The 26,990-nt window shown below is 36.5% G+C and overlaps 1 protein-coding gene across 4 annotated transcripts in view; it reads left to right on the top strand.

Annotated features, from left to right (window-relative positions):
* Positions 1–13,804: 13,804 nt before the first annotated feature.
* The window catches only part of LOC105345239 (transcription factor 4), a gene marked incomplete in the record, with an annotated part of 55,095 nt that continues 41,909 nt past the window's right edge, over positions 13,805–26,990 (top strand). The window contains 3 exon segments of one of the 4 annotated variants that reach the window (XM_066088651.1): positions 13,805–14,240; positions 18,305–18,416; positions 25,103–25,190. In XM_066088651.1, the coding sequence (XP_065944723.1) occupies positions 14,182–14,240; positions 18,305–18,416; positions 25,103–25,190 (259 nt within the window). 4 annotated transcript variants of the gene reach the window in all.

Raw genomic sequence — 26,990 nt, forward strand, 5'->3', positions numbered from 1 at the left:
GGTTCGTCAGTCTAAATTTTCCAGTATAAGAAATTGACGATTTAATTCGTTGAATGTTGCTCTAAATGTTACGTATGTATAAAAATATTTGCATAACTCATTTATTTTAAAGTACTATCATAGGAAATGTATACATATATATCAGAAAACAGTGTTTATTATCTGACAAAATATAGATTGTCTATGAAATATAAGCTAAATGTGCCAAAATATATCAGAAGAAATATCACATATTGTCTAAATATGTTTTTAGAACATCGTGAATATATCGTAACACACAAACTATTTAGAAGTTTGGTCTGCGTTGAAAATTAGGAAACTAAATAAAGTAACAGTACTCTAAAACTCTAAAACTAGTGAGTTATGAAAATTGATCATTTACTTCTTGAAAACCTTCCGCCACAAAATATACTCCCTTACTAAACTCTGTAAAATATAATTTTTTAAAAATAATTTTATTCAATATAGTTTATTTGGCATTGTAAAATATATAAATATACTACTAGAAATAGTCTAGAATGGATATGTGATGTAGGAAATAAGAAATCACCCATTTAAAAGGTAATATGAATGATAAACTGGATTTTTTATTAACTAGATTTTAGAACCATTTTAAAAATATCTTGTCAAACAGCATTGTGATGTAGGCCTATCTATTTCATTGATAGCCACTTAAACATGTCTCTTTTAAATCAACACGATTTGTCTGACTTTTTATAGATATGACTACGCCACATTTCTCTCGAAATCAGCTTGATACCGGTATTTAACTTGCTTTGCTGTAAAAAAAAAAATGGATAGTTACGTCCTAACGAAAGTCCAAGGTCTTGTTAAAATGATTCTAGTTTATATTTTTACAAATCCTATCTTAAATTTTTAGGAAGATCTGATAGGTCAATTTGGTAACAATTTGGCCCCTCATATGGTGGTTTAAAAGGTGAGCTCGTCAGTTTCCGGTTTCGTTTCTAAGCCATGCAATATTGTCTTCGCGATTTCCATAATTGTGAATTTTGGTAATTTTTGCTACTTCTACGGTTTGGGTTTTAGTACATTTTTGAAAGACGAAGGGACTTATTACATTTTGTTTCCAGTGGTAACTTATTCCATAGCTGAATAGATGGAATGATGGTGGGAAAAAACTCTTTAAAGATGATGCTGTCATAGAGTATGTGGCATATCACAAAATTACCAACGTTTCGAAGTTTTATAACCATGCTGGCGTTGTTTGAGAGACAAGATTAAATCTTGTAAATAGAAGCATTTTAACAAAAGTTTGGACTTCGGGTAGTTGTGTCAAACAATAATGTGACGTTTGCCTATTTCGTTACTGGGCACTCGGCCATGGCTCTCTGAAATCAACAAGATTTGTCTGGCTTTTGAGCTAAGACTACGCAATTTGTGTATATTTCACTCGAAACCAGCGTCGGTTTAACTTGTTTTGATGTAAGAATTTGATAATTTACGTCCCATCGGAAGCCTAAGGTCTTGTTTAAATGGTTTTACAGAGGGTATATTCTATAAACAATCATATAGAATGATAAAAGTTTGTGTCTTTTCCTTCTCTTACACGTGCACTGTTCCCACACCAACTCTGAATACAGATGCATTTTTCCGAAGACTTGAAATAATTCTTCAGCTTCTTCTTGGACAAATTAAAGAGAGATTTTAATTTCCTTGCATGTGACCATTATCCTACGTAATACAGTTATGCATTGCTTACACCTTTGGTATTTTAACAAGTGTGAGATGAAGTCCGTAAGGTATAACTGATTTTTTACTATTTAGTAATTATTGTGAATTTAATTAAAAACCTACTTTTATTTTTAATAAACAAGCTCGAAATAGCTAAAATGAGAGTAAGGTGGTGTACACGCGTTGGCGGACCCAAGTCAAGGGTAGTTTGCATCAAAATATATACTTGCGGTGAAATAATATTGAATGATTGCCTAAATAGTGAATATATTCACTGGGAACTTATTTAGAGTATAAATATAAAACATCACTTTGAAAGAGAAGACCAAGATGACAGTTGGATCTAGATTCATTTAGAGGGCTCAATGCTCGTTGCCATTTTTTTTTGGGGGGGGGGGGGGGGTGTGCCAACCTCCTATACATGTATAAGAGGAGTCCTGCAAAAATGAATAGGAAATTAATAAAATTGAAAAATTGAAGCTAAAATTAATGAAACTCTTCTATATCTAAATAATAGCTTAACAAATCACATTAATCATATATAAATTGAAAGAAGTTCTGGTGGTTAGTTTGTTGACTACTTCGCTCCCTTACTATTGCTACCATCAGAAGCAAAGTCAACGGGAAGGGGATTAAAACCATTTTAACAGGAGCTTGGACTTTGGGTGGTTGTGACAAACAGCAATGTGACGTAGGCCTGTCTATTTCACTGCTGGCCACTCAGCCATGGCTCTTTGAAATCAACATGATTTGTCTGGCTTTTGGTCCAAGATTACGCAATCGGTGCATATTTCGCTTGAGACCGCGTCATTTTTAACTTGTTTTGACGCAGGAAATAGATAGTTACATATTACTGAAAGTCCAAGGCTTTGTTAAAATGGTTCTATTTGATACTTGGAATAAATAAAATTCCTTGCGTGTACAACGCTTCACGTTTTATGCCATGCATATTAGTTTCTGGGTTTTCCGCGGGGTGACAAGACCTATGACACATACTAGTATTTAATAATTACATAATCATAGAGCGTACGGTTGTAAATTGGATTTCTTCAGAAGATATTGAAAAATATTTAAGTGCAGAAAATTCATCCTCGCAGGTGCTTGAAAGAGGGATTTAGAATTTGTTGACCAATACTAGTGATATTTTTGCACCTAGAAATCACATCCATGGACTCTAGTGTTTCTATAAATTATAATACTACTTAACGTAGATTTAGAAACAAGCAATCATAAACCGCCATTTGAGACAGGTAAGTGAAACAATATACCTATAAATCAACAATTTTGTAATTTATGTAAAAAGTAACGTTGGCAATGAAATTCACTATATATTATGATATGTCCAGCCTTGAAAGAATATGAAACAAGAGGCCCATGGGCCACATCGCTCACTTGAGGAACAATAGGTATGATAAAATCAGCTTAATCGAGTCATAATGCAAACTATCTGGACAATGTACAATAATACATGTAGATCCTGTATACTAGTAAATAAAATCCATTTTCCCCTGGATATTCTTTTTATTTTTATAATCATTAGTCCCTTTTCTAACAGGATGATTTTATCGTCATATCATATGTTGAGTATTGCAGTTCTCAAAAAGATCCTTAACAATAGTTTATATATGGGATATAAACGTACATCAAACTCTGAACCTTCTTGTAAGGCCAAAGAATTGCCCTGGGGCCAGAGTCTTAACAATTATAAAGAATCATCTGGCTGATAAGTTTCTGAGAAGAACATTTTTAAAGATTTACTCTATACATTCCTATGTAAAACTTCGATCCCCCATTGTGGCCCCACCCTACCCACGGGGGTCATGATTTTCACAACTTTGAATCTACACTACCTGAGGATGCTTCCACACAAGATTCAGCTTTGCTGGCTGTTTAGTTTCTGAGAAGAAGATTTTTAAAGATTTACTCTGTATATTCCTATATAAAATCTCGACCCCCCCCCCCTACATTGTAGCCCCACCCTACCCACGGGGGTCATGATTTTCACAACTTTGTATCTACACTACCTGAGGATGCCTTCACACAAGTTTCAGCTTTCCTGGCTGATTAGTTTCTGAGAAGAAGATTTTTAAAGATTTACTCTATATATTCATATGTTAAACTTCGATCCCCCATTGTGGCCCCATCCTACCCCCATGGGTCATGATTTTCACAACTTTGAATCTACACTACCTGAGGATGCTTCCACAAAAGTTTCAGCTTTGCTGGCTGATTAGTTTCTGAGAAGAAGATTTTTAAAGATTTACTCTGTATTTTTCTATGTAAAATGTCGACCCCCCCCTCCCTATTGTAGCCCCACCCTACCCCCGGGGGTCATGATTTTCACAACTTTGTATTTACACTACCTGAGGATGCCTTCACACAAGTTTTAGCTTTCCTGGCTGATTAGTTTCTGAGAAGAAGATTTTTAAAGATTTACTCTGTATTTTTCTATGTGAAATGTCGACCCCCCCCCTCCCTATTGTAGCCCCACCCTACCCCCGGGGGTCATGATTTTCACAACTTTGTATTTACACTACCTGAGGATGCCTTCACACAAGTTTCAGCTTTCCTGGCTGATTAGTTTCTGAGAAGAAGATTTTTAAAGATTTACTCTGTATATTCCTATTAAAATGTCGAACCCCCCATTGTAGCCCCACCTTACCCCCAGGGGCATGATTTTCACAACTTTGTATCTACACTACCTGAGGATGCTTTCACACAAGATTCAGCTTTTCTTGCTGATTAGTTTATGAGAAGAAGATTTTTAAAGATTTACTTTATATATTCATATGTTAAACTTCGACCCCCCATTGTGGCCCCACCCTACCCTCAGGGGTCATGATTTTCACAACTTTGACTCTACACTACCTGAGGTAGCTTCCACACAAGTTTCAGATTTGCTGGCTGATTAGTTTCTGAGAAGAAGATTTTTAAAGATTTACTCTATATATTCATATGTTAAACTTCGATCCCCCATTGTGGCCCCATCCTACCCCCATGGGTCATGATTTTCACAACTTTGAATCTACACTACCTGAGGATGCTTCCACAAAAGTTTCAGCTTTCCTGGCTGATTAGTTTCTGAGAAGAAGATTTTTAAAGATTTACTCTGTATTTTTCTATGTGAAATGTCGACCCCCCCCCCTCCCTATTGTAGCCCCACCCTACCCCCGGGGGTCATGATTTTCACAACTTTGTATTTACACTACCTGAGGATGCCTTCACACAAGTTTCAGCTTTCCTGGCTGATTAGTTTCTGAGAAGAAGATTTTTAAAGATTTACTCTGTATATTCCTATTAAAATGTCGAACCCCCCATTGTAGCCCCACCTTACCCCCAGGGGCATGATTTTCACAACTTTGTATCTACACTACCTGAGGATGCTTTCACACAAGATTCAGCTTTTCTTGCTGATTAGTTTATGAGAAGAAGATTTTTAAAGATTTACTTTATATATTCATATGTTAAACTTCGACCCCCCATTGTGGCCCCACCCTACCCTCAGGGGTCATGATTTTCACAACTTTGACTCTACACTACCTGAGGTAGCTTCCACACAAGTTTCAGATTTGCTGGCTGATTAGTTTCTGAGAAGAAGATTTTTAAAGATTTACTCTATATATTCATATGTTAAACTTCGATCCCCCATTGTGGCCCCATCCTACCCCCATGGGTCATGATTTTCACAACTTTGAATCTACACTACCTGAGGATGCTTCCACAAAAGTTTCAGCTTTCCTGGCTGATTAGTTTCTGAGAAGAAGATTTTTAAAGATTTACTCTGTATTTTTCTATGTAAAATGTCGACCCCCCCCCCTCCCTATTGTAGCCCCACCCTACCCCCGGGGGTCATGATTTTCACAACTTTGTATTTACACTACCTGAGGATGCCTTCACACAAGTTTCAGCTTTCCTGGCTGATTAGTTTCTGAGAAGAAGATTTTTAAAGATTTACTCTGTATTTTTCTATGTGAAATGTCGACCCCCCCCCCTCCCTATTGTAGCCCCACCCTACCCCCGGGGGTCATGATTTTCACAACTTTGTATTTACACTACCTGAGGATGCCTTCACACAAGTTTCAGCTTTCCTGGCTGATTAGTTTCTGAGAAGAAGATTTTTAAAGATTTACTCTGTATTTTTCTATGTGAAATGTCGACCCCCCCCCTCCCTATTGTAGCCCCACCCTACCCCCGGGGGTCATGATTTTCACAACTTTGTATTTACACTACCTGAGGATGCCTTCACACAAGTTTCAGCTTTCCTGGCTGATTAGTTTCTGAGAAGAAGATTTTTAAAGATTTACTCTGTATATTCCTATTAAAATGTCGAACCCCCCATTGTAGCCCCACCTTACCCCCAGGGGCATGATTTTCACAACTTTGTATCTACACTACCTGAGGATGCTTTCACACAAGATTCAGCTTTTCTTGCTGATTAGTTTATGAGAAGAAGATTTTTAAAGATTTACTTTATATATTCATATGTTAAACTTCGACCCCCCATTGTGGCCCCACCCTACCCTCAGGGGTCATGATTTTCACAACTTTGACTCTACACTACCTGAGGTAGCTTCCACACAAGTTTCAGATTTGCTGGCTGATTAGTTTCTGAGAAGAAGATTTTTAAAGATTTACTCTATATATTCATATGTTAAACTTCGATCCCCCATTGTGGCCCCATCCTACCCCCATGGATCATGATTTTCACAACTTTGAATCTACACTACCTGAGGATGCTTCCACAAAAGTTTCAGCTTTCCTGGCTGATTAGTTTCTGAGAAGAAGATTTTTAAAGATTTACTCTGTATTTTTCTATGTAAAATGTCGACCCCCCCCCCTCCCTATTGTAGCCCCACCCTACCCCCGGGGGTCATGATTTTCACAACTTTGTATTTACACTACCTGAGGATGCCTTCACACAAGTTTCAGCTTTCCTGGCTGATTAGTTTCTGAGAAGAAGATTTTTAAAGATTTACTCTGTATTTTTCTATGTGAAATGTCGACCCTCCCCTCCCTATTGTAGCCCCACCCTACCCCCGGGGGTCATGATTTTCACAACTTTGTATTTACACTACCTGAGGATGCCTTCACACAAGTTTCAGCTTTCCTGGCTGATTAGTTTCTGAGAAGAAGATTTTTAAAGATTTACTCTGTATATTCCTATTAAAATGTCGAACCCCCCATTGTAGCCCCACCTTACCCCCAGGGGCATGATTTTCACAACTTTGTATCTACACTACCTGAGGATGCTTTCACACAAGATTCAGCTTTTCTTGCTGATTAGTTTATGAGAAGAAGATTTTTAAAGATTTACTTTATATATTCATATGTTAAACTTCGACCCCCCATTGTGGCCCCACCCTACCCTCAGGGGTCATGATTTTCACAACTTTGACTCTACACTACCTGAGGTAGCTTCCACACAAGTTTCAGATTTGCTGGCTGATTAGTTTCTGAGAAGAAGATTTTTAAAGATTTACTTTATATATTCATATGTTAAACTTCGACCCCCCATTGTGGCCCCACCCTACCCTCAGGGGTCATGATTTTCACAACTTTGAATCTACTCTACCTGAGGTAGCTTCCACACAAGTTTCAGCTTTGCTGGCTGATTTGTTTTTGAGAAGAAGATTTTTTAAGATTTACTCTATATATTCCTATGTTAAAATTCGATCCCCCATTGTGGCCCCACCCTACCCCCAGGGGTTATTATTTTCACAACTTTGAATCTACATTACATGAGGATGCTTCTACACAAGTTTCAGTATTGCCGGCTGATAAGTTTCTGAGAAGAACATTTTTAAAGATTTACTCTATATATTCCTATGTTAACTTCGACACCCCATTGTAGCCCCACCCTACCCCCGGGGATCATGATTTTCACAACTTTGAATCAACACTACCTGAGGATGCTTCCACACAAGTGTCCGCTTTCCTGGCTGATTAGTTTCTGAGAAGAAGATTTTTAAATATTTACTCTATATATTCATATGTTAAACTTCGATCCCCCATTGTGGCCCCACCCTACCCCCGGGGGTCATGATTTTCACAACTTTGAATCTACCCTACCTGATAATGCTTTCACACAAGTTTCAGCTTTCCTGGCTGATTAGTTTCTGAGAAGAAGATTTTGAAAGATTTACTCTATATATTCCTATGTAAAACTTCGATCCCCCACTCTGGCTCCACCCTACCCCCGGGGGTCATGATTTTCACAATTTTGTATCTACACTACCTGAGGATGCTTTCACACAAGTTTCAGCTTTCCTGGTCTTATAGTTCATGAGAAGAAGATTTTTGAAAATTTCTCGGAAATTTTCATAAATTCCTAATTATCTTCCTTTGCAAAAGGGCGTGATCTTTAATTTTCACAACTTTTAATCCCCTTAGGCTAAGGATGCTTTGTGCTAAGTTTGGTTGAAATTGGCCCAGTGGTTCTTGAGAAGATGTTAAAAATGTGAAAAGTTTACAGACAGACGGACGGACGGACGGACGGACAGACGGACAGACAGACGGACGACAGACAAAATGTGATCAGAATAGCTCACTCAGGTGAGCTAAAAACCAATTTACCATTGGTGTATTTTAGACGACCAATTGTCTTCAATTTTTTAAGAATAATTTTCATGTAAAAAAAATATTATTGTTATATTTTATTATTATTATTATTATAAATGGTTATTAATAACTTTCAATTGAGTAAATCTATCAATATAATAAATATGAGAGTCAACTCTCCGTGTCAAAATTGACATGTACAGTATACACTCTTGATTTTTTGATAATACCGGGCACAGCGAGAGGCGGGCGAAGCCCGCCTCGCGAAGCGAGGATTAATGGTAACACGTATATAAGAAAATCAGTGAAAAAATGAAAATTGAATCAGGGGTACTAAGGCCCAAAAAAAATTCTTCCAGCCATGGGCGCCGCCATATTGGCAGCCATTTTGTTTTTAAAAAGTTAGTTCGATCATTGATTGACTGGTGCTTATCGATGTTTATTGCCCTTAAACTCGATTAAAATATTCCAGTGTTTCAATAGAAGGTAATTAAATGAAATGAAAGAGGACACCTGATAAGTTTCAAAAGTGCTTCAATAAAAAAACACGACTTGTTCTATGTATGTCTTATCAAATTATCAGATGGAAAATAAAAATATTAACATCAAGGAACTGATCTTTTAGATATTGGATCCTACTGTGTGCGTTTCCAAAAAGAAGATGGGGGAATAAGATGGCGCAAATGCCCATTCAGTTTAGTAGTGATATACAATTTTGAATTTATTTTTCCCCAATTAAATCTATTCAAATATATTATAATAAAACTTTGCAAAAGCAAAATTTCTAACTATAGTCGGTTTTTAATATATTTAACAAAAAATAAGAAAAAAAATATTGTCGGAAATTTTGGTGGTATCGAACCTGTAACATAAAAACGCTAGATATATAAGGTTAGTTTATGCCAGGTGCTCTAACCACTGAGCCATTTCAGACACAACAAAGTGGGATTTTTAAATATTATGTGTGACTAAGGCCACGAACTACCGGACTTGTATTATTTTTTCAAAACGTTCATTTGTTGGGATACAAAATTATATTTTTAATATATAGTGGGTCATCTCTCCACGTTTTTGTTGATTGAAATCGGTTTGTTTTCCAATAGACCTTAATTAGACTATGAGAAAAATATGGAGCACAGACCCACTCTATAAAAGAAAATGCCCTGAAGTTCTAAAAAATGACAGTATTTGCAGGTTTTGATACGTACACGCCTGTTTGAGTCAACATATTCCAAGTATTGAACATACCTATAGGTTAAAAATCAATGATTCGTTAAATATATATTGTTTTCAATGATTTAAAAAAAAACCATCAGATTTATTTATACTTTAATTTTTCAGTAGCCTGTCCGACCGCGTATGGGCATTTTACACGCCTTATCCACCCATCTTCTTTGTTCTACAAAAATCAAACTGCACTGTGTTAAATCTGCGCTCGGGCCAACGGCCACACCGTTTATATATTAAATTATATTGTTTATGATTTAATTCTGGTTGAAACGCGACATTTGATTGGATAGAAAAATTTAGTTAAATCTGTATAATTTAATTCTGGTTGTAACGCGGCATTTGATTGGTAAAAAAATTTAGTTTAACCTGGTTATAACCTGGTTATAACCTGGTTTGCGCGTCACAAGACATGTCACAATGCACCAACGTCAAAAACGCAAAAACGTACTAAATTCGCTTGACGTTACGTTTGAATTTTGAACAGATTAATTTCATTTTTAAAAGTGAAACGGACTCAATTTGTACAGCAAATTACAGAAAATTAAATTATAAGGAATGAACTCAATATCTACCCAAGTTATACTCGTACATGTATAACCTGGGTGGGAGCATTTTTACGCTTTTTTAAAATGCGCGTTTAACATAATATTTCGAAATGAAAATAACGCTAAAAAATATCAATAACCTTCTATTAATCGTGCCTGTTTGACATGAATATTTTTTGTGAAGTTTACGATGAGAAAGTGCATTCACAATTATTGTATACTGTGAAACACCAAAGAAGATAATCTAGTATAACGTTTTATATCTAATAGGCCTATACATGTATTTTGAAGAGCGCACAGGTCTGCAGTGACATATCAAACTTCATTGATAAAGAAAATACAATACTATGCACCCACCCAACCCTTCCCCCCTAACCCCCCCCCCCCTTACACACACACACACACACACATGACATATTCCAGGAAGTTTATAGTTGTCAAAGCGGATCGTTATAAAGTGAACAAATACTATAACTATAAGGCGACAAGCAGACGATCGCTGGCACGCGCTGTTATCACGAGCTGTTGCTCGTTTGTTTGCCCAGCTGTTTCTTCGCGAGAGGACCCTAGCTAAATACAGTCGACGGGTAGAATTATTATTAAGTCTGAAAATAACCTTTGTTTTTAGTTTATAACTGTATGACATGCAATCAAAGACCAAATTATGCTATTGTTACAGAATTCAAAAAGGTATAGAAAAACTGCTGAAAACATGTACATAATATATAAAAACAAACAAATAATGTTTCGGGGGGGGGGGGGGGGGCAGGTATTTCTTCTTTCCTCGTCCCTTTTTCCCAGTAACTAGGATTTTGAGCTCCGAAGAACACATTTTTTATTTATTTTGTGGCCTTTTTAAAGATTGTTGAGATTTTCGAGGGTAAGATGTCCCTTCCAATCTTCATCATCACCCCCATCCCCTTTGGAAAACGATGTTATTCATGTAACTAATAACTGTAATTAATTCTATATTTGAGATTGACTTTTGTAAAAATCACAAGTACACAATATATAGCTCAATATTTTCTTTGTTAACATCTTCATCGTCTTGCATGGTTCCAACATCAGATTGGATGTTTTCTTCAATTTTCTAAAAGTTTACTGGTATTAATCAAAGTACTAGGCTTTCATGAAAATAAGTTTCCGATTACGATTTACGGTTCATTTTCTAGTTGTTACTGGCGTCACAGTGCAAATCATCGATGTATACAACAACCCCCCCCCCGACCCCCCCCCCCCCCCCCTTCGTCTCAAGTCACGGTCTAGAGTCTGCGTACCTCTCCCGGGCGGGTGTTGTCCGTGGTTTGCGAAGATGCTCTCTCCCAACACGTGTCCGTGAAAACACGTGCAGAAGAGTTAGGCAAAATACAATTAAATCATACGCCTACAACTCAAGGGATATACCCTCTGACAAATAAATACGAAAACAAGCTGTTGAACTTTTGTACAAGACATTTACTAGATGCATTTACGTGTGTATTTGCAGCATTATTTTTTCTCAGCTATTAATTCTTGCGTATATGGAAATTTTATGGCCATGAAATTTGAAAAATTGAATAATGTTATCTCATCAAGTTTTATTTATAACATTTTTTAATAGATTCGACATACTTATGAATATATATACACACCAACTTACAAAAAAATATTAACTCTTATACATGTAATTTATATATTATTAGAGAAAAGAGCAGAAAAAACAGAAAGCTAATCTTTTCAACGGCTTGTTACCTGAATTCGTGATAAAATAATTCTACACAAATTTGCTTTTTATAGAACTGTTTTCATTTTTCTGATTTATATTTATTTACTTATAGCTAAGTTTTCGTTAGAGAGATTAATCTCCCTTTTACTTGGAATACACAATATATAAATAAAAGAAATGGATTAAACGAATTCATAGAAAGCTACCAAAAAAAATGTTTAAAAATGATCATACATGTATATGTTTTTGAGCATAAACCAAGCAATTTTATCGATAGAAATCTTTGAATGAATTACATAAAAAGAATAAACTTATTAAAAAAAACCTCTAATGAATAAAAAAAAAAAAACATACCAATAAAATTGATTGGACAATTGAACATTACATGGATGTCTAGATGTAAGTACATGTACATTTAATTCAGTTTAATAGTGCGAAATTAATTTTCAATTTATCATATACATGTAGTATGCATGCACTATTTTGCAAGACGACTGAATAATTTATACACGGGGGGGGGGGGGGGGGGGATCTAAAAGGGGCACCGACACCCCCGTACTCCTCTTGCTAACTTTATATAGTAAAATTATCAAAAATGTGCCTTGAACCCCTTCCAAACCTGCATGGAAAATTTAAATATATCCTTCGGACTCCCCTAAAAAATATTATAACTGATAAAAAGACATGTTTTCCAGACACATGCACAATAATAAAATGTGCATAATGCTTGCTAACTTTACTGCGAATTGATTTTGGGAAAATTCTATATCTTACATTCCATTTGCACAATCGAGATAGGTTTTTTTCCCCATAAAAGTCACGGTAATTCCAGATCAAATGTCATGTATAGTAATAAACAAACATTATGTATATAATCATTTGTAGCTTGAACGCGTACATGTATAATAATTGTACTTTTAAAAGGCACGTATCGAACGGTGCATTATTACTTCTCTCTCTCTCTCTCTCTCTCTCTCTCTCTCTCTCTCTCTCTCTCTCTCTCTCATATGTATGTAAACCATAAAAGAATTTGATATAATGCATTCAAGGAAATAGTAATAAATTATAAAGTTACGTAATCTCGCGTGAATCTTGGCTTAATTGATTTGTCGAGATAATAATTCGCCGCCTCAATGTGTCTGGGGTCGCGCTGGGGGTGCGAATTGTCGTGTATAGATGACCAGCCCTGTCCCCCGCGGTTAGCGGCGGGAAGAGTATACAGATTATGACGAGGTCCCGTTGGGCTGTCATCTCCAGATGTAGAACTCTCTCTGTGTCAGTTTCAGGCTCCATTTATATGTGACGTCATGAAATACACAAAGGGCCGGTGATACAATTTTATTTGCATAGTTATTATATTGAAAAGTAAGAGGAATCAAGCGTTTTATAATTTTTAGAAAGCTTAAGATATTCATTATTTCGTTTATTATTTTCGTGGATATATTTTTCATACTCTTTTCTATTTTACTTCACTTTGCCTCAAATAAAAAAAATTAAAAAGATGTAGAAAGGAAAGAAATTAGATGTAGCGGTTAATTATAACATATTAATAAAAGACAAGAAATTATTTGAAAAATCCAACATATTATCATAAAGATTTTGGTAAATCAATTTCACATATTTTTCTTTCTAATTTTTGTTGGTGACTTTTTTTTCTACCGGCCAATAAATTATTAGATCTAATCGAATGTCTATAAAATAGTGGTGACAATAGTACATGTACATATATAGTAAACTTATTCAGTAGGAATCATGTGAAACTTAATATATCTACATATTTCTATACATGCTAATACCGATCAATGTTGAATATATCTGTATAATAGACTATTATCTTTTCGAAACTTTGCTGAGAAAAGAAATGCCACGAGAAATATATATTTTTTTGTGATAAAAAAAATTGATTTAACAAACTGCTTTATACCATTTCAATTAATAATTAATTACTGTACTAATTAAAACAGCTATTGAGTAGTGTCCCAAAACTTAGAGTGAGTTAACTCTTAGCTTTAGATACCTTAGGCATAAGACACTCTTTATTCGACCCCTACTGATCCCGATGAAAACATTGACCGCATCACACATCACATCGAACAGTAACCGACCAGAAAATAGTTCTAAAAGATCAACAATTCCAACATCTATTAATCTTGACGCAAATTTTGAAAATACGAAGATTTAACACCAGAATATATTAATTGAGGTTGAATATAACCAATCGGAGTGAATTGCCACCGCGCAATTATCACAGAGGGTGATTTCAGAGAGCGCGGAAGAATATATCAAACGGGCGAATCACATACGCTGCTTGCGACAAAGGATAGTGAAACATGTCATACAGAGGCCATTTGGGTAAATAAGGTAGATTCCGAATAGCCGAAAAAAAGTTTATGTTTTACAAACACTGAGGGTCTGGAAATTTGCTGGATTTCCAGGCAGTGAAAAAAGGGAATGTTAAATTCTGACGGATTATCGGAGGGAAGCGAAGCTTGGCAGCAACGAAGAGCAAGGTAAGTTCCAAAACGTGTTCGGGACTTCGGTAGTTCGGTCGTCGCCATTTTGGCTGCTCCAAGAGTTGATCGTGTTACCAAAGATAGCTGTAGATAAGGCAGTGCCATTGTGTCATGTCCGTTTGATTCCTTTTTGTTAAACCTCCTTCACATTACATCCCTAAAATCGAATCTGATTGCACAGAAAGTTTAGAGGCAAAATATCACAACCCTTATAAAGATGCTGTATTGTTATAACAATGTTTTTGTGCTCGTCGAACATTTTGAATTCACTGTAAATAATCTCTCTCTCTCTCCCCATTGCTTTGCGTTGCACTGAACGCCACTATGTCCTTCTGGTTTCGTTCACAGTGTGTTAATAATGGCCGTGTGTTGTTATTATAGTTCTTGGGCATAACAGATGGCCCTGTCCCAACTGTTGCTAGATCAAAAAAAAAAATCTGTGTGTTTTCCCATACTGTCCCAATATCAAAATTGGTCGCACGACTTTTCACAGATGGGGAGAGAGGAGGTCTGTTTCAAATGAAAAAAATGATTTCTCAATCTGTTTGATATAGATCAGAAATCTACACATGTTGCGACACAATTCTAGTTTACACCATAGAACATGTGTGGTGCACATCTGCAGATACATTATTGGAGCCTGTTAACAATTAAGCAAACATTCTCACCTTCCATTCTCAGAAGGTTTTGATTTTTGAGGACACATGTATTTTTGTCTTCTATTGATAGAGCTTGCAAACAGTTTTAGAATGGAATTTTGCCATTCATACTTATCAACAGATATTACACCTACAAGTTTATGATTTTTTTATTGCTTCAAATTTGTTAGCTTTTTGTAGTGATTTGCTCAATGTTGAATTAAAAGTGATGCTGATGGAGGTCTCCACTGTTTGCGTTTATGTTATTTATGATAATTTTTTAAAATATTTTTTTGTCGTTTATTTGAACTTGATTAATATTAATATTTGGGGGTGAGAACCATTTTCAAAGTAATCAAAAGAAACCTTAATTTCACACCTTTCCTTCGCGTACAATTCTTTAATAAATTTTACACAGATAAGTTGTTTATTTGATCAAGTATCTTTACAGACATGATTTGTCATTTTCTGATTTTCAGGTATTTGCCCCCAAATTTGATTAACACCCTCTGCCTCCGGTTTTGATTTTAAGAAGTTCATGCTAATCATGTATCAGACCACAGTATTTTACTCAAAAGTCATAACTATTGATGTAATTTAGGTGAACACTGAACAATATCAAGTAATTTAAAAGATAAAAAAACAAACATTAATATCGCATACACATTGAAATCTTTGAAAATGGCATGTGAATTCCTACTCCAAGCCTCCCAGTTCCGTGCTCCCCACTACAATTTGTCATCTCTCTCACTCTCTCTCTCTGGTATTTCAAATATGTTTAAATACACAAACACCTACAGGCATGGAAAACGCATAGATCCACCCATGACACAAATAGCAAACCAAAAATAGTACAGGCTTTGTGTTCAGTAGAATAACACAGGGACTTGTCCACACTGTTGCAGTATATGTCCCAGTTCAAGAAAAAGCCATCATACAGATTCATTAAAAATTCATGAAGGGTCCCTATGAAACCAAGAAATGAAAAAAAAGTGAAAAAGAATTTTATTGCCGCACCATGTTTTACATTTTACCTAAGGGAGACTAGTTATCTTGATCAATGCATACAGTAAATAAAGAGAATGGCAGATAAACAGGGAGAAAAAGAAATATTTGATGATTGTCTAATCTTTATTTTTGTTTTCACTCGGTTATAGGTTTATAAAAATTTTCTCCCTTCTCTCCCCCCCACCCCCATCTCCTCCCAACAAACTTCTCACCACAATACAGACACACCCATCCCACCTTAATCCTGACCAGAACCCCCAAAAGTATTTCTCTGTTTGCATCTTGCTTGAAGTTTATTTTGATTTGCATGACTACTTTCATTTTTTGTTGCATTCCTTCTTTGTTGTTTATGTCAGCCACTTTTATTTGTTTGAGATATGAATAATGTATGCCTATAAAAATGTTCTGACATTTTTATAATTGTTGTGACTAGTCAATGTAGATAAAAATTTGAAGAAATTGGTACAAGAAAAACTTCTGTGACAATTGACCATTGTAGCACTCCTCGAAATCAGTTATGGCTTCCTTTTAAAATTTTGATTTGCATGTTGAATGTTTTTTTCTTTGCCTTGTTTATGCATGTTTTATATTTTACTTTGAATGTTTTTTGGTTGCTGTAAACATGTCACCTGAAATGAGTGTTGTGTAGGGTTAGAGGGAAACTACATTGTATGAACACATCCAGCACATGAACATCGAACAAGGTCTGGATCTTTGTGAACTAGGTCAGGATCTTTGTGAACAAGATCCGGATCTCTGTGAACAAAGTCTGGATCTTTGAACAAGGTCCGAATCTCTTTGCACAAGATCCAGATCCCTGTACAAGATCCAAATCTCTTTGAACAAGATCAGGATCTCTGTGAACAAGGTCAAGATCTCTGTGAACAAGGTCCGAATCTCTTCGAACATGATGCGGATCTCTGTGAACAAGTTTTGGGTATCTTTGTTCAAGATTAAGATCCCTGTACAAGATCAAATCTCTTTGAACAAGATCAGGATCTCTTTGAACAATGCCCGGATATTTGTGTACAAGATCCGAATCTCTGTGAACAAGATCTAAATCTCTGTGAACAAGATGATGCTCTATATGAACAAGACAGGGATTGTAAGAACATAAACAGTGTTTTAATGTTCTGTATGATGGGATTTTTGGGCGTAACAGCAAATCAAGATATTAAGATATTTTGTAATAAATACATTAAATGGAGATTTCTTTGGCAAAAGATAGATATTATGAAGGAATATTTCTGCACAAGGTAGTATGAAAATAGGATCTTTCTCTGTAGGATTGAGAGAAAGATAAACACGTTGGAAATACACACATATTTAATCTGCTTGGAAGTTGTGAATGATTTGGGAGTCCAGATTCATGGATTATTTAATTTTTTTTACCTGGTAATTCATAATGTTTTAGTACAGGGCAAAATTTTTACACAAATTAGTCAATAATTTGGGGATGGGTTATAAATGAGATGGGAAAATTGAGGCATTGAAAAAATTTAGATTTTACAAATGAATGAACTTACAAGAAACCTGAGTTTAAAAAAATGAACAGTTTGGAAGTCATGATGAAAAAAAAGTCTGGTTTATTGTGAATTTAAGGCAATTGACATTGGAACAAGATAGGCATTGATCGTGAAACATAACGGGGGATACAAGTGAAGGAAGGCGGTCGCTCCTAGTAAAGCAATATTGGTCTGGTAACAGCTGGTAAAGATAGGGACTCCAACTTTCTACCTTAGTCCTATTCAAAAACACACTCCCCTCGCGGGGCAAAATAAAGAGGAAACGCAAAATAACAATGAAATCATTACAAGCGAAATATTTGTGTTTTTAAAAAACTCATATACCTTTGGTATTCTGCATTTGATGTTAATAATTTTTTTTTAATATAAAATTGGTTTGAATGTGTTCAACCCAGGTATACTTTCAGTAGATGGAGCCAATCAATTTCATACATCAAATAAAGCTGCTTTATGTAGAACTAAAGAAAATATATCATGTCTAGTACTCATTTTCGGTGACTGTTTGCGTTTTTAAATGTTTTTTTTTCTTTTCTGCTTATATGTTTTTATGCATGCTTCTTTTTTCTCCTACCTTTGTGTTTTTTTTTCACGTGTTGTCTTTTCAGGTACCTACCTGGTAGTGGTAACGAGGGGATGAACCCCCAGGGGGTGTTCTTTCGGGAGGGGCCCGCCCCCAGCATGCATCCCAATGTTTACCCCTCCTCCTCACCTCGTACATCTAACCCAACCTTTTATCAGCATCACAGATTTACGTCGTCGCATCATCAGCCTCCGCCGCCGCAATACGGCACTCTCCACCATCAGGGGGCGACGCGACATCAGCCGCCGCCCAATGTTACCGTAGAAACGGTTAGTATAATGTCTGTGTTTGGTTTTCTCTTTGGTACAGGTTGTTCTCGGCAGTCATGATGAACGACCATAACGGCCCTCACGGAACGTTCGGTGACCGAGTGAACATGCATTCAGATAAGGAACTTTCCGATTTGCTCGATTTCAGCGCGGTAAGTCCATCGGTGTTGTGCCAAAGCCCAAGGATGTGCAGGAAGAATGAAGGGGAATGCAGTATAAGGGTCGGGGGGAATGGGAGGATAGGATTGTTGGAGGGGTCCAAGGGGGTCGGGGGGTCGGGTGTTTGGATCTCTTTGCATAAATTTATTGGTCAGGGAATCTTGTACATTGATATTTTGTGATTAATTTGTTAGTATTAATTTACAAAGGGTTTTAACTTGTTAGCTTGAATTAGTGGTGTATATTTTAGTGTCATAATTTAATGGGATATCTAACAAGAGGTTGACCTTTGGGATAAGTTGGATAGGGTGCAGTAATTAGATGAACTTTTGATATTGGACAAAATTGTTGAAACATTGAGGTATGATTCTAGATTAAAGGTATAAGCTGGTTGGTGATAATACTGATAGAAACAAAATTTGCATCCTTTGCATGTATGGCATATGAGCATCTTCATTATTCTTTGACATCTATATATACCTATCCTAATAATCCTTGTGTTTCCTGAAGAAGTAGTTGGTATCGCCCCCCTTGAAATAGAATTTGGGTAGCTATGATCCAATATTGAAAAATCATTTTTGAAAGTGATCTGAAACTTTCAAATTCAAGTGTTACTACCCCATCTGAAGGTCTTTAAGGACCTTAGTTTACCAGAGAGTTAAATAAATGCAAAATTTGTGCCAGATAGGAAATCATGAGAGATGTGTCTTGACGTTATTAATTTTAGACCTTTATCATGGCTTGGTCGACAATGGCTTGGTTTGGTTTTTGTAATTAATTTGTTATGTGCTATTTAAAGAGTTTTACAGTTGTTTGTAATTAGCAGGTGAAATACACATTAAAAAGTGAATGGCAATAAAAAGGTCAATGTAACTGTAAAGGTCGAAAGGTCAATGATTGGGTGCTTTCTTAGATATTTCGAGGCAAACAATGAAATGAGATATATTTAATACTATGATAATGAAAGAACAATTTTATGGGATGAAATTTAGGCTCACATTTAAAAATAATTACCAAATTTTAAGGGCTGATAACTATGCTTATAATATTGTTTATCACTAGACAAAATGAGTAGAAAGCTGTTTTTTGTTGTATTGGTTAAAAATAGTTTAGGTAGAGATTGGGAACAAAGAACAAACTGCTGCATTGCACAGAATTTGTCATCAAATTATACTGTGAGGTTAAAGATTTCTTTTATGATGAATGTTTGTGTGTAATGTGGGTATGGTAAATTGATGTGGCAAATAGTAAACCCCCGTACACAAGGTGTAAGAAGTCAAAAGAGGCGATCACAAATTTATAATGAGATCAGCTTAGGGGAAAATCAGGCAGAAAAAAAGCAGGCTTACAGTTTGATTTCAGTAATCTCTAAGGGTGTGATAATCTGTGGTAATCTCTTTAACCCTAAGTACTGGCAATTCGTTAGCACTAATCTCCTCATCTCGTTTGATGAGAGATTTTTTTTCTCATTGATGGCTAGAAGGAGTTGACTTGCATTCATAAAAGCATTTAAAGATTTATGGTCAAAGCAGGTTTTTGGTTTTTGTAGGGGTGTTTTTCTTTTGTTAGATACTTGTGGAAAAAATCTTTCCCCACCTGAGTGAAGGAAAGAAGGAGAAAAATTCTTTATTCAACAAATAGTATAATCTTGCAATAAGTAGACTGCAGTCTTTATGCAAAGTGCCTGAAATGCCTTTCTCCATAAACTTTCAAACAAAATAAGGTGTGTGTGTGTGTGAGAGAGAGAGAGAGAGAGAGAGAGAGAGAGAGAGAGAGAGAGAGAGGAGAGAGAGGAGAGAGAGAAAATCTGAAATCTTTGAAAGGAAAGAAGGAATGACTGTTGTAATTGTTTGACAATTGTGTGGTAAGAGGGAAATGCCTCACCCCCCTTTTCTGGGGACCCTACTGACGAAATGTTCCACATGTAATTTATTTCAGTGTTATAAACCTTCTAATTTTATGGGCTTTTTAAGTGGAAAAGACACGCCTGAATAAATTTGCCAGGCAACAGCTGTTCCCTACTTGGCTTTCAAAAAAAAAAAAAAACAAGGGTCACTGAACAGCGAGGTCAAATCTAGTGTAGTTCCGATGAATGTGAAAACAATACAAAAGGATTTTTTTTTAAAACAAACTTACAATTTTGTTCATCAGAAACTCAATTTATTTCTTTGAAAATGAGGGGAGGGGGAGAGAGAGAAGGGGAATAAGGTTGGATGTTTCAATAAGAAGTTTGATTCTTGGAAAAGATTGGTTGCAAACCAAACACATGTAGAAGTAAGAGACTCTTGTCGGGCCTCATAATGATTCAGTAGGTCGAGTTAAAAGTCCTACCCGGTGTTTGGGTAACAGATTAGGGTACGAGGTTATTGAATTCGAGCAGCTGTGGTTTGTAACTTGGCCCCACTCTCTCTCTCCTTCTCTCTATCTTTATGAAACGTTAGGGTTCTATAAAGCAGAGTTGAGATCCGGTGTATTAAAAGTACATTGATTTATAAGAAGAATGCGTTTACTTCAATGCACTGGCTGGAATAGGAAAGGAAAATGTTTTTGTTTGGGTGGGAGTGGGGGGGGGGGGGGAGAATGTTTCCGTTTGCAAAAGGGGGTGAAGAGTTTTTATATCAAAGCATTATGAATTATCAAGAAATTTATGTGCAAAACTGGCAAGTAGAAAGATTTGAAAGTTATAATTTTCTAAGTAAAAATTCATACTAGAGTAATTGAAATTTAATTCATTAACTAAACAGCTGCATAAAGAAGGGATTGACCTTGTAAACAAAACAAAACATAAAAGAAAGGGAAGAATTTGTCTAAGGAGGGGGTTGGGGTGGGGTTAGGTCTGGCAGGAGTTCCAAATAGAGTTATAACCCTTGGAATATCAACAGCTAGTGGGAATAAATCAAGGTGTCTGCATATAAAGAGAGAAGAATTTTTATGAATGAACACCAGGCCGATGTGTATTGAATAGGAACACATTGCAGTAGTACACATTTCAATCAATACCAGGGCCCTCCTGTGTCAGGGGAGAGCACCTGTTGTCCGTAACAACCAGATGGGGGAGCCACCTGGTGGCCTCAGTCTCAAGGTCACGCCAGCGTTTGGCAGACTGGGCTCAGCCAGTATTAAGTAGGAGCAGATGGCAGACTGTGTCAGTCTGGTGCTTGTAATCCATCTGTGTTGGAAAACAGAAGCCAGGAATCTCTCTTTTTCTCTTAATTTCTTTATCCCTTCCAACTTCATTGGTGTACATGCTTCTGGGCAGGTTCTGAAAAATGCAGTTGTTTGATGATTCTGGGGGAGATTAATGAAGGTCACAGTCAGGACTCTAATCTGAATCTTTGTGACCTTGACCCTTTTCAAAAGAGCAGCTTACTACAAGAAAAGTGGATATGTTTAGGAAATTCATGTTTAGAAACAAGAAGGATTTAAGGTTATTTACAGGAATGAAGAGGATTTTGAAAAGTGCATGTGGATTTAGGAACAAACAGAAAAAATAGATTTTTGTAAGAGCTCCTTCCTGATGGTTGACAAAGTCATTCAAGAAATATTAAGAGTGGTGTGTTTTGTTGATCGAGACTCAGAGCTGTAAGGTCCTTCTGTAGTCTTAAATGTATCTAGAGCTGGAATTTAGTTGAGGAAAAAATTAAAGTTTTTATATGGAGTGAACTTGTTTACCTTCTGAACTTATTAATGTGCTTTTTAAGACAGTCATATAAGCAATGTTAAAAAATGATTGCTTTCAGAGAATGTGTTTTGATTTCAATAAATCAGAAGATGAAAAAGTGATTGATTTCTCCCTCTGTTCTAATCCGCTGGGAATATTTGGAGTGCTTTTATTATGAGCTAAGTCCCTACTGAAAAACCTGTGGGGGATGGTGGATGAAATTGTTACAGTGACAGTGAACGAAGTCTGTGATTAGCTTGGAATCTGCCTGGGGGGTGAAATCAGGCATCAGCTGGTAGAGGTGATTACATGTAGGAATTAAACAGCCAGCTGAGGACGAGAGAGAGAGAGAGAGAGAGAGAGAGAGAGAGAGAGAGAGAGAGAGAGAGAGAGAGAGTGTGTGGTCTGGAAGATTTTTAGATGAATCTATTAGAGTACTGAACAAAAGACAAATCTATAAGTAGTTTAAAATTACAGTGCTGATAAAAAGACAAACCTGTAGGAAAATTCTTTAGGAAGTGATCTAAAAGCGATTTTACAGGTAGTTCTTTTTAGTAAAAAATTTACAGTACTGATCTTCTGTCAGTGTCCATTGATTGGGTCTTCTGTATTCATCAAAGTAGAGGGTCTTTTGTATTCATCAAAGTAGAAATGAATTTTAAAGGTCAAGGTGATTTCCCCTCAAGGTTACCAAATTACAATCTTTTATAAAACAGAATGACGTTTTGGCCTGCTGGCATGAAACAAATCTGGCGCCGTGGTTATATACTGCACAAGTTGAAAAAGAAAATACTGTTTGAAAGCTAAACTACAATGTTGTGAAGAGAAGTGAGACACAATACCATGAAATCTAAAATGATCAAAGACCCATTCTGTTGTAAAATGCAGTGCATATAGTGCTAGGGATTTTCTTTGAACACTGTAGCAAGGCATTTCAGAGTGTTGCTACGATTAGAAAGCAATCTTGCAGCGTGAGCTATTTGATCACAGCGAGGAGATGTTGTGTGCATTCTCTTTTCTTTTTGGCCACTGGGTAGAAGTACATAACTTTGATATCTTAGAAAGAAATAAAAGAAAGATTGCTAAAAACCTGAAGGACTTCGTGTGTAATAATGAGGCTTGTCTTTTTTTTATGTGCCTCAATCTGATTTCTATTAATTAATAAAAAAAAAGACTTTTCTCGGTTGTACGGCTTAAAAACAAGAAGTGACGTAACATACTAATGTAAAAAGAATCAGGTACTTCTAAAGAAGACAATGTGTTTAAATGCAGAGGATCATAGAAGGAGAAAATCATATTACCGAAATTAAAAAAAGAAATTGAGTTCCTTAAGCCTCGCCTAGTTGGTCGAGAATGAGCTTAGTCACAGAGAAAATGTTTCCTAAAAGTAAAAAATAGCACACAGAATCCCGAGCCACACCCGGAGAAGCCAGATTCTGTTGGTCTGTAATTAGGAGTCTGCTGACCAGTGGGCTCAACCAATTAGGACTTGGATAACATTTACGAAGATGGGTAAACCCTTTTTTTTTGATAGTTGTGTAATTAAAAGGATGCTGGCCAATAGGCTACTTTGCTACTTAGATGATATCTACATAGATTTGGTAAAAAAAACCTTCGCTGAGAGTGGTCTAATTAGAGGGCCGCTGAGCATTTGGATACTTTTAAGACTTCGATGGCATTTACTTAGATCAGAAAAGTCTAATATGTTTTATTAAAGATTTACGTGGAAGGGGATTTTTTTCTGTCTCTCTCTCATATCGTTCCTGCTTGATTGTTAATTGAAGGGTCGTTAGTGCTAGGTCTGGCTTGTTTATACTGATGTCCGGTGATTATAGTGCGACCTACGCTGGTGACTGGTTCTCACTGACCACTAAACGACCAGTTTATGGCCATGCTGACAGTCATGCCCTTGTACATCATTGGGTTCTGGGACCCACAGGAAGGTGTCTAACATGTTGTAGGACAGGGAAAGGGAAAAACAAGAGGGGGTGGTGGACTTATAAATCAATGGGAATCGGGGAGTGTGAGAATTAGAGGGAAAAAGGCAAGACAAGAAAGAAGAAAACCTTTAGTGGGGGTTGATAAAAAGGGGGGGAGGGGGGAAGAGAAGGGAATACTATTTTGTTCAGTGATAGGGAATAGGAAATAGATGTACATGTGATAACAATTAGAGGATTTTATGGATTGAATCAAAGAATGAGAGGGCTTAACTATGGTGATGTCGGGGCTAATTATAGTATTGTATCCCCCCCCCCCCCCCAACCCTCATGAAATGCCTGTGACATAAAGCTCAAAATAAGTGTCATTTATAGAATGCTGTCTTTTGTAACAGACATCTTTAAGAAGTACTTTTTGTACCAAGATGTCATGATATAAGAAAATAAAAAGACTTCTTTAATCAAATTTCAGTAATGAAGTAAGAGGGATGTATAACATGTAATGACTTAAATTTAATTAATTGATCTCGATGATAAAAAATGAGCCTGTTGAAAAAGGTTGCAGCCGAGAGTTTGTTAATTTGTGATAGAGCAAGTATATATATATCAGTTCCTTGTTGATAGTTAAAAATACACTAGAACTGGCTTGATGCCTGTAGTATAACGTATAGTGGATCGGGAATAATGAGGCAAGTCCTTGTCATTTTGATTGACAGCACAGCTGATCATCTTGACAAAGCGTTAAAACTTTAGCAGTCGTGTACAAAATATTTGTAGATAAAGTTTCCATTTATTTCCTTTTTCCTTGCGTTTTTCGATCATTTTTGGTTGTCTTTTGCTGCATCAGTCACCATTAAGCTGTGAATTTTTTTTATTGATTTAACTTGCCCAGTTTTTGACCCCCTCAGCTGTTCTATTTCTCTTTTTACCTTAAAGAGAATGTTTTGGGTAAGTGTATTGTGTATAATTATGGAAGATTGACAACTGCAGTGATCAGAATTTTTTCTTTTTCAAGTATGTTCGTCATTACGTTTGGATTTTATATGGTAATATCTGACATCTCCTCTTGTTTTTTCGACAGATGTTTTCTCCACCAATCGGCTCCAACGGAGGCGTGAAGAATAACCCTCAGCAATCCAACCAAAACATGGAGTTTGGGTTCAAACCAGGTACCTTTATATCTCCATAAACTTCTTTTGGGGGGGGGGGTTGGGGGGGGGGGGGGGGCGTGTACATTGTCTACAGGGTATTGTATTCAATTCAGCCAAAAACCAGTGATATGTATCTATTCTTAAATCTCTTTGAGTGGTGGGATGGGGTGGGGTGGGGTGTACATTGTCTACAGAATATTGTATTCAATTCAGCCAAAAACCAGCGATATGTATATATTCATAAACTTCTTGGGGAGGGGGGTGTACATTGTCTACAGTATATGTTATACAATTCAGCCAAAAACAGAGTTTGGGTTCAAACCAGTGATATGTATTTATTCATAAACTTCTTTGAGAGGTGGGCAGGGATGTGATTTTTCAGTGGATCCGCTGATTTCTTCATCTGCCATTTACACCCCTGGGTGGGGGAATGGTGGTATATTGTTTATATATGGATTATGTATCTATAGTGCTTGTGTCAGAAAATGGGGTAATGGCCATTTCAGTGAATCTTCAATTAATTAGAATTTGATTTGAACATATTTTATTGCATTTGGGATTGGGCACATGTTATAAAAACTTTAATTTGCCCTCTCCCTATATGTTGAACAACAAATACAATATTATTGCAATTACATCTCAGTTCGTACTTGTATGATAATAAATTACACCAGTTAGGTATTTGATAGTAAAAGTTTATTAGTATTAGTCCAACATGTTTGCAAGGATGAGTGAGATAAAAAGATACAGATATTAAATTAAACAAGATGTTATTGACAAAAATACTTTTGTGATTATTCAAATCTGCCAGTACCTTGAATATAAATTTGAACGATTATTGATGAATAAGAAAGTAGTATATTGGATGTGTATGGACCTTGTGTGTGTATAGTCCAAGTGTGAGTGTTGTCTGTGTGTGTATAGTCCATGTGTGTGTGTGTGGCCCCTGTGTGTGTGTATGGTCTCTGTGTGTTTGTGTGGCCCCTCTGTTGATTATTTGGTGAGTGAAGCGAAATAGACAGGCCTGGAGTATTGTCAATTCTATGATTCTGTCACCTGTAAGAGCTAGTAAATTCTGTGTGTAACCTTTGCTCTGGATAAGTGTGAAAGGTTTTAATCTGGACACAAGGAGTATTACTCATTTTGTTCCTTCTGAAGAAATTGTATATTGGTTCTTCAACAGAGTGCCCTCTCCTATCCCTTCTCCAAAGAAAAATCAGAAAATCTGAAGAAAAAAAATAAAACATTTTTGTAATGATTCCTTAAGTTTTGAATATAGAGGATGGAATAAAGGGAAGTGTCCAGTTATTTTCAAGGGCTGGAGATGACATATTTGATAGTTGTATAAATTCCAGGAGGATTTTGACCCCCTCCAACCCCCAACCCCCCCCCCCCCCCCCACCAACCCCCAACCAACCCCCTCCCTTTCCCACTCTGAATTCTTCCCTGAAACTGAGGGAGTATGAGTTGGATCAGATTTCATCATTGTAAAAGCACAAGTGTGCACAAACACAGACACACGTGGAGTTCTCAGTTACTCTCCTTGTTACACCTCTTTCTCTCTCTCTCTCTCTCTCTCTCTCTCTCTCCTCTCGCTCTCTCTCTCTCTCTCTCTCTCTCTCTGGCCCTTGTGTTGGCTGAGATGATGACTGTGTGCTTTATGAGTGATGGCTGTTTGTGTGTGTGTGCCTCGGTGCATTGATACTACTCTTATTTTACCACACTGCATGGGAAGGTGCCAAAAACCAGCATGAGAGAGGTTTCTTTTTCTTTGTTGTATATAATGTCAGAGAGAAGAGAGAGAGAGAGAGAGAGAGG

Source organism: Magallana gigas, chromosome 1, assembly GCF_963853765.1.
Source record: "Magallana gigas chromosome 1, xbMagGiga1.1, whole genome shotgun sequence".
Taxonomy (NCBI): Eukaryota; Metazoa; Mollusca; class Bivalvia; order Ostreida; family Ostreidae; genus Magallana; species Magallana gigas.